A 9,370-nucleotide genomic window follows, 5' to 3' on the forward strand; every position below is an offset into this window, starting at 1 on the left:
GCTTATTCGTACCATAAGTAGTAAAAAGCGAACTCACTTTCCTTGACATCAATTCTCGAGTTCATTAGGAAATCCAGAAGTTGATTAAGTTGTCAATGAATTATTCCTTAATCCTAGTCTTATATTCTGTTCCCCGAATTAAGCTCTTTAAAGTCCTGGCTCCGGCATTTTTCCTTGGACGCCCATTTTTTTTCTTATACCGTGATACTATGCCCCTTACCCAATACATATTAACACTGTGCTGAGTATGTAAGGATATGCGATATCTTTACACACGTTTCTCTTTAATAACATTGTTGCTTTAAGTGCGATTTTAGATCTAGAAATAAGAAAGAGACAAGATTTGAAATTAATAAGAGTAAACACGGTTTTTCGCTCTTTCTCAATATTTACATTTGTAGACGCCTGCATTAGCGATAGGCATCTTTCCGACAACTTATTCTTACTACAACACAATTATGGATGCCAATCCTCCCTTGGCACAGACATCCAAGCGCACAATCATAAATACCATCACTGGCCCTGACGATTACATTAACTTTTTGCAACCATCCGAAGAAGCCACTCCCGCTCACGAGACTAACACATATTACAGCAAACTGACATTTACAAACACACTACACAGTGCCGGCGTCGAAAAACTGATTACCACCACCCATATGCTCACGCAGGTGATCGTAACAGAGTCACTACCGCCGCGCAGTACCACATTGCTGGCAACAAAAGTTGGCCATTTCAACGCTTATGGCGAACTAAATGTCACCAACACAATGCCTATAAAAAATAACATAGCAGGAACGTCACAAATATTAATAGCGAGTCCATTGCACAGCGAATACGACATCCACATTTATACAACAAAAACTTTCGTAACCACATTCACGTACTTCAAAACATCGCTATTAAGTGCAAGCACCGCCGCAGAAACCAGCTTGAAGGATTTAGTACCAACAACTAGAAACACGCGCATCGTTGAGAATGTCATCACTGAAGCGGTGCCTAATTCGTTGATAAACAGCGAATTGGTCTCGAAATTTCGCGCTGAACTAAAAAATGGCAAGCATGAACGGCGCGTCATTATTACGACAGCGTCGTTATTGAGCGGACAAACGCTGGAAATCACGGCTATGCGAGTATTAAAGCCACCGATGAAGACCGCTTCGCTGCAAAATCAAACAAACGGAGAGCCAACAAAGGCAGCAGGAGGCCTAAAAATCAGTCCGACAACTGTTTTTATTAACCTGAACCAAAAATTTACAAGATTCACCAAAGCAAACCATAGTATTGTGAGCACAATTCCGACAAAAATAATGACAGGGTCAGCTACAACGGAACCCACTGCACAAAAGCACAAAGATCCAGTAACCACTAAATATCCGTTTGAAACACCGGTCAGTACTCGGCCACCAGAAAGCATTTTAGCTGACGAAACGTCATTTGATGAATCAGATGCCAATAATGTGGAAGAAGTAAATGGCGGCGGGGACACGTTGACAGCAGACTCCGAATATGACGCGGTCTATGTGAGTAAATCTCCGACGCTGGAGAAACCCTCAAATCCGCAAAAGCAGCAGCATATTGAGAACAATAATCCAACGCACAACAAAAATCGTCTACCGGTGGCGGTCAACCAGATTATTGGATCGCTAAACTTCCATCGTTTGACGGCTTTGAGGCCAGTCTTCAACGCAATGGCCGGGCTGCTGCAAAGCAATTTCCAAACCACACTAAATCAAAAGAATGTAAGTAGTATGCATCAAACACAGCAGCATCTGCACCAGATGTCGAATTCGCCCATACAGCTCTCGGTTCCGGCGGCTGCGCCAGCATTAGGAGCGGCTGTCCTTCCAAATGGCGTGGGTGCTGTTAAATTTGACAACATCACAGATACAGAGAGTAGACACCACATCGAGAGCAGTACAGCCAAAAAGCAGGAGCCCATTTATATACCGGTGAAAGATGCTGGATTTGCTGTAGACAGTCGCAGGCAACAGTCGGTTACAGCAGCTGCTGAATATGCTACCGATCTACTGGACACAAGCAGTGCTCAAAGTTTACACATAAAGCCTCCGAAGGCAGACATCACTATCTCTGACGATGAAGAAAGTAAGTTGCTGCTGCGCACAGCCAACGATATTTACCCACAACAGCTGGCCCAGCTAGCCAATCGACAAAGACAAGGCGATAAGAATGGTTTCGAGACGTCTTTGATAAATGGCGGCATACCGATACGTCCGGGCGAGGTAATCACTGCCAACTCCGACGTTATCATAGGCAAGCCAAATGGCATACAATACCCGCTTATGCCGGTGCCCAAAAGGAATTCCATCGAAAACAAGTTGCAGCAACAGCCACAAGCATACGGAGACAACTTTACACCGATCGGCAGTCAAATGGGCACAATACAGTTGTTAGAAGGGCAGAAAACTCACTACGCATCAGCCGTTGACTATCAGCAGCAACAAATGTTACCACAAACAGCCGCGAATCCCCACAGCCACATTGCGATCCACCGCCAGCAGCACCAGGAAAATGAAAACCACTCTCCACAAATCAAGCACGGGCCAAACGAAAACTATGACAACATTTTGCGGCCACCTCCCGTAGTCTCACTTAAGTTGGCCACCAAAACAATGGTACCACTCTCACCACCGCCCATGCTACCGCCACCAACCTCGACAAACTCATACATCGCCTATGCGGAGTCATTCGGCTTACTTTCGCCGCCTGCATTGCCCACATCGCCAACTCTGCCATCCAACAACCCATATGCATCTTCAAATCCTGCGTCGTATGTAGCCCCAAGTCAGGTACATACTTTCACGAATGAACGTAATGAAAATTTGGCCAATATTCCCAAGGCCCACGCAGGTTATTATGCGGAAAACTATAGCAAAACCAGACCTTTTGGAGAGAAATTAATCGCAGGCAATAAAGCACCTAACCTGTACGACATTACGGTTTACACGCCAGCGCAGTCAATCGATTACTACCAAAAGCACACGAGGACGCCGCAACTGTCGAATATCGGTAGTGCGTTGGCTGGTGGATCAAATACTGCACAGCATCAGCAGGATGACATGTCGAAGGCAGAGTTTTCATCCTACTCATACTCAGCGTTGAATGCCACCTACGACACAATACGTTCTGGTGGTGGTGCTGTAGAGTCAGCGCTGGGTGATCATGTGCCCATAGGCTCGCCTTCCAACCACCAAAAGATCAATCTGCATACGCATGTGTTTAGCCACAATGTAAATATGCATGCGCCACCGTTGACATTCAAAAAGGAATCCGAATACCCGACACACGCCTCGGCCGTGCATGGGCAAATACCAAGCAATGCAGTCGGCCCAGGCCCACGCTTACCCTTCACTATTGCGAACATGCCACATATAAAAATTCAACCCAATGAAAAGCAGGTGCAGGTGAATTTAACGCCCGAAAATGTTATCGGGCAAATAAATAAACCCGATGCGCACTCAAAAGGTGCGGTAAGTATTTACGTGGAATCCCCATCAACTACCTACGGCAGTGAAACAACTTCGAACAGTGCAGTGGTTGGCTCGTTCTCGCTCGACAACAGCCTGCCAGACTACTTGGAGACTCCCCAGAGGCCAGTTAAGTTAGTGCCGAAGACGCAAAAGTATAACAACTACCCACAGCTTTACGTAATGATGAATGGTAATAGAGCCGACTTCAGAGATGACATTGAAGATGTAAATTCCTTCCATCAAATGCTCATACCGGCGTCATCGGCCACAGTGCAAAATATATTGGCGAACGGCAATCCAGTAACGCCAGCGCAGTTGACACTCTCGAGCGCGGTCATACGACAAGTCCAAGATTCCGCAGCTAATGGCCACACCGCAGGCAATGTAAATGCAGTTGCGAGCGATATTAATACAGGAGCAATCTATTATGAACATGATGATACCATCAACGAAGTTGAAAGCTCTTCGAATGTTAACGACTATAAGGACGCGGTGGCTGATGATGACTATAATGGCGGCAGTAAGCCCCATATAGAAGACAAAGCGGAAGCCACAAGTCATGCGAGCGTACCTGATGTGCGCGCCGATCAAAGAACAGCGTCTGCAACAAACAGTTTGCACAAGCAAATCAAAACAAAACAGCAGCAGCTCATACACTCAATACGCTCGGAAGATACCATAGCACACAAAAACAAGCAGGTATCCCACAGCACTCCACCGCACAAATTGCTTGTGCAACAATGGCAGCGAAAAAGTAGTCAACATCACATTCTGCATCCGTTTTTGTCGCCTAATTCAGCGCTGGAAGTCAATGACTTACATGGAACATACGACCAGTCCCCTACCGCTATGACGCCGATAGCCAATGAGAAACAAAACCAAGTACCCACATCTGCGAGTAACGCTCAAACAGTTACGGAACAGCGACGACCAACTACATACTACGTATCTAGTGGTACTAAGTTAGACACCTACATTAATTCCGCACCGACATCACCGACGACGAAGAACGTTAACAACAAAGTAAAGAGTCTCCTTCATTCACATCTCTTGTTGCGTGGCGTGCCATTCACTGCCGAAACCACACCAGCCTTGCAGATACATTCAAGTCAACAACCTCCAACCCAAACAGTTTTTGTAGCTAAAGGCGAGGGATTCAGGCTCCCCGAAATCGGTGGGGATGAAATATTTGTTTCTTTAGACGCCAACTCAGCTTCAACACGCGCACCATATATCGTTGGAGAGTACAAACACGTGCATACAACCGCAAATGCGCCGTCAAAGGTAAAAGCTAATAGCTATACCAGTACAGCAGTAATACCGATGACAACCCCCGAGCCAATCAAAACTGGCAGTAGCAGCAAGTCCGCGCAAAAATCACCGCCACCCAGTAGCTTGCAAGCAGCTGAACAGAGCATATACTTCTTCGGCAATAGTGTTACGCAGCCGCAAGCCACTCCTCGACCCCTCAAGGTGGAAGACTTTCATACTATAACAGCCTATAGTACATCGACGACAGCCATGCCGTCGTCACCACAGGCCGTCTCGCATGGACACCATGAAAGTACGCCTTCCGATATGTCGTATGCTGAACAAGGTAATAGAGACCGCAAACACTCGAATCGTGTGAACGAGTCTTTGTGGCGAGAGCCGGCGGAAGCAGATAAAAAGCAGCGGATTTCAAACAGCAATATATCAAAATATGGGTACCAACAGTCGCCTGCGAATAGGGTTGTTGGTTTAAATCCACCGCCATCACCGCCGGCAGCACCAGGACAACAGCCACTATTGATACTGCTCGCACCTGTTAAACTTAAGTCAAGTGGCAGCAGCAGTATGAGCACACATGTATATAATAACACGATCAACTCTAAAACGATGTGGCAACCGCCGTTGCAACCGCCGTTGCAACCGCCGCCCTCCCAACCGCCAGCACCTACAGAACACGACGTCACTTACATACCACGCATACCAGAAGGCAGGCCAGTAAAGCAGCCGAAGCCCATACCCACAACCAAAGCCGATACTGCACGCAACACGACAATGCACCAGGGCGGCAGTACGAAGTCCAAATCAACGTCAGCCCTGGAAACGATCATGGCAGGAAACGGTAACTATTTCGATGACAAGACAGCTATAATTAAGCCAACGAGAAGTAATTTCCTACAGGAAACAACCTCACCAGGCGCCGCGCCTAGCGATAGTTTAATAGAAAGCGTGAATACCCTGCGAACGGTTGAAGAGTTTACTCACAATAAAGCTGTCGCGAAGCCGACAAAGTCAAAAACTATGGCTCAACAATCAGGGCATCAACAACGACACAGGGAGAAAATACAAGCAGAGAAAACTTCAGCATCAACAACATTGCTAAACGAGGACCAACTAAAACTCTATCGGACACCACTTTTGGAGTCATCGGAGTCCACAGCGGTGGTAGCAGTCAACACAATGAGCTCAAGCTCGAATCCGCAGACAAAACTCTTGCACAACAAAGGCAGTAGTAAGATTATCGAAATTGCGAATCAAGCGGCCCCTGGGAGTTTCAACAACTTGCCTAACCAACGGATAAAGCAGCGTCTGCAAGAGCAACGGCAACAATTCACCAATAAAGCCGAAAGTTTTCCACAGAATACGTCACTAAAAAGGATAATATTGTTGCCTACGAAATACATTACGAGAACACAGCTACTAACCGTCACAACCACACGCAGCACAGTCGTACTCACAACGGCTAATGAACAGCTGCAAAGTAAATATTTTATGGTAACGAGAACACAGACAGAAACGGTGATCAACACGATAACACACACTGAGTGGGCCACTGAAACGGAGACAGAAACGGCAATCGAAGTGGCGACCAAAACGAAAACGAAGACACAAATACGTACACTAATACAGCCAACACGCATCACTGAGGCACATATCATACTGGCAACGACAACAACGACAAAGATAGAAACAGAAACAATAGCGCCGGAAAAAAATTTAGTAGACAAGTTCGCCACCACTACAGCAACTGCGGTTTCGGTGGAAAGTACAGACAGCCATACCCAAATAATTTACTCAAACCTCTACCAGAACCATAAGCCAAGCAACGATTTCAGAAAGCCACAACTCCAGCATGAGCACGAAAACTTCGCTGATGAAATCAATAGCAATAGAAATAACCACAGAGACTATGAGCGCGTGCAAATTTCGGAACAAGCAGCAGCAGTAGAAGAGTCTGCAGCCGATACGACAACGCGACCACCACCTACCATTCCAAGTGAGGCTATTCCAAACGACACTTCAGCGCTTGGTAAGATGGATGAGATAACACCAAATAACAGTATTTTCATTGTTATGACAAACTCACAAAACGGTGGTGGCAAGCGTAAACCTCTAACTGACATTGTTTCTGATGGCACACTTAGCGGCGTGAGTGATATTTCAAGCGGTAGTGGCATCGACACGAATGCGGCTACCATTGACATGGATTATGACGACAATTTATCGGTCTTCAGTTTGCCAACGCGCGATGAGGAGTCTGTTGCTATTCACCATGACTTACACAAAATTCCCAGCCAAGTGCTGCTCGGCGGCGTGCTCATAGCGTCGCCGCCAAAACTATTGAGCGGATATGACAGCACTGTTATATCTGAGGTTGCTTATGAAGCGACCGTCACAGCTTGCCAACTCACATGCAAATTGTCGCGAAATGAGGTATGCGCACTGACAGATCTGCGCTGGCGATGTGTATGCCGGCCTGGCTTTGCACGCATGTTTCCTGACCGCCCTTGTAAACGTAAGTAAAACATTCCACATAGTAAAACATTTTACACAGAAACTTTGCATTTTTTTTTTCAAATTATAAAGCGACCTACACATATGCCATGCGTATCCAGACAGAGCGAATTGGCAACTATATGCTATTGTACAATAGCGCTTTGGGCGACAACTCGACAGATGAGTACATGCAACTAGCAACGATCACGAAAGAGGCGGTCGACCGTATGGTAATGCAATCGGACTTTCGCGATATCTATCATGGAGTAAAGCTTACAACCTTCACCCCAGTGGAAGCATCGATCGCGGCTAACGACGACGATGATTGGAAACAGCCTCCAAAGCGTGTATCAGCTAATTTCTTGCTACAGGTATGTATTTCCTCTCCCGGCTTACAGCTTGCAAAAAAATGTCAACAAAATACAATCTTGCCGCAAATATAAATTACATTCAAAAAATGCCCGAAAACATATTGCTATTTAAGCAAAATGTCATTTGCAGTTGAAGCGCAAGGTCATTTACTATTGCGGCAAAATATATCCTTTTCGGCCAACAATGCTGGCTCTTGTTGACGTTATAGTCTGCCACTTTATCCCCCATGGAAAGAATAAGTATATCAACTGTCGCAATGGCCGACAAAACTCTGGCATGTCATTCAAGGGATCCGAGTTTGGAATCCTCGGGCGGCTGAGTGTTTTTATATTTATTAACGCGTTATATTTAGGTTTTTAATTTATTGTTTTAATTATGTTTTTTATTGTAATTTTTAAATTGCATTTCTCATTTAATTTTTTTCATAAATTCTATTATATTTGAATCGCATTTAGGTTTATTCATTATTAGGTCCTTATTCCTTATGAAATTAAATTTGCATATTGTAATTTATATTTAGAATGAAATAATTGACTTACTTTAGTTTAACCAACTCCAAGCGAACTCGAACTTAAAGGGTGAACACACCAAAACTGCGACACTTAGAAATTACTACCAGAAACAAACTAGAAGGCTTTGAAATTATTTTTTTTGTATTATATAACTTGGAAGTTTAGATGCTATTAAAATGTTAAAATATTAGTTATTATTTTCTCCATATGCAACTGATCGGTATTTTCATCGCACACGCGCCATCATGTTTTGCACGACTGCATCATCGACTTTACGCGATGCGCACAACAACTTTGTTTTGCACTCTTCAATATTTTTCACTGTTTCACCTGTTTTCTTCAAGATTCCTTTGACAATTGACCAATATTCCCCAATAGGACATGGCTCTGGGCGATTGGGTGGATTGCAGTCGTGGGGTACAAAATTGATGTTATTTGCATTATACCACGGCAATCTGTCCTTGGCATAGTGGCAGGTTGCCATGCCCGCCTAGAACAGTGGCCTACTCCTTATCTGTTGATAAATGACAGAAGACGCCTTTTGAGGCACTCATCCCGAGAAACTTGATCATTCATTGTCCCGGATGGAAAAAAAGTGCTGCTCTTACGGCCACAGGAACAAATAGCTTGCCAAACCATGTGGTTTTTTGGAAATTTGGACTTCATTTTCAGCTTACAACTTTCAGGGCCATCTTGACGACTTGCAGCAGTATAAAAATCTTGACCTGCAATATATTTTGAACTTTTATAGCAGTAGGTTTCGTAGTCCATAACAATGCACACAGAGAAATTTACGTTTTCAAATTTGTATGGAACGTTTTACAGTGTTATCTGGCTGGACTGAACACCCGATGCTACGAACACCTCGAAAGAGTGAACATTAAAATTGTTCCATTGAGTATTCTATAGAGTGAACAATTTTGAGTCTTTGTAGAGTGAACTATATTTAAAACCAATTCCTTCCAAATTCAAAACTGTAACGACAGATTTACTAACAAAAAGGTTAATCCCTTCCCCAGACCGTTCCCGTAAATCCTCGTATCAGGGATCTCAAGGTGAACGTACATAAGCGGAAGAAGTGGGAAGACCATCTGAGGACCTGTAACTTCTCCTCTGGTGTAAGCAAGCTTTGGTCAACCGTGAGGTGATTGCCCACCGGGGAAACCGTCCAACAAAGGAGAGTCTTCTCGCCCGATAGCTCACCTTTCCCAGGTAGCGAAGACACTAGAG

The 9,370-nt window shown here is 44.8% G+C and overlaps 1 protein-coding gene across 1 annotated transcript; it reads left to right on the forward strand.

Moving 5' to 3' along the window:
- Positions 1-399: 399 nt before the first annotated feature.
- Positions 400-7,627, forward strand: LOC118754742 (the record flags this gene model as incomplete). Its single annotated transcript, XM_036489630.1, is given in 2 exon segments — positions 400-7,275; positions 7,347-7,627. Coding segments are annotated over 2 exon segments (7,098 nt in total), but the record flags the coding sequence as incomplete, so codon positions are not given.
- Positions 7,628-9,370: the final 1,743 nt, after the last annotated feature.

Source organism: Rhagoletis pomonella, unplaced genomic scaffold (genome assembly GCF_013731165.1).
Source record: "Rhagoletis pomonella isolate Grant_MI unplaced genomic scaffold, Rhpom_1.0 Rhpom_scaffold_04516, whole genome shotgun sequence".
NCBI lineage: Eukaryota > Metazoa > Arthropoda > Insecta > Diptera > Tephritidae > Rhagoletis > Rhagoletis pomonella.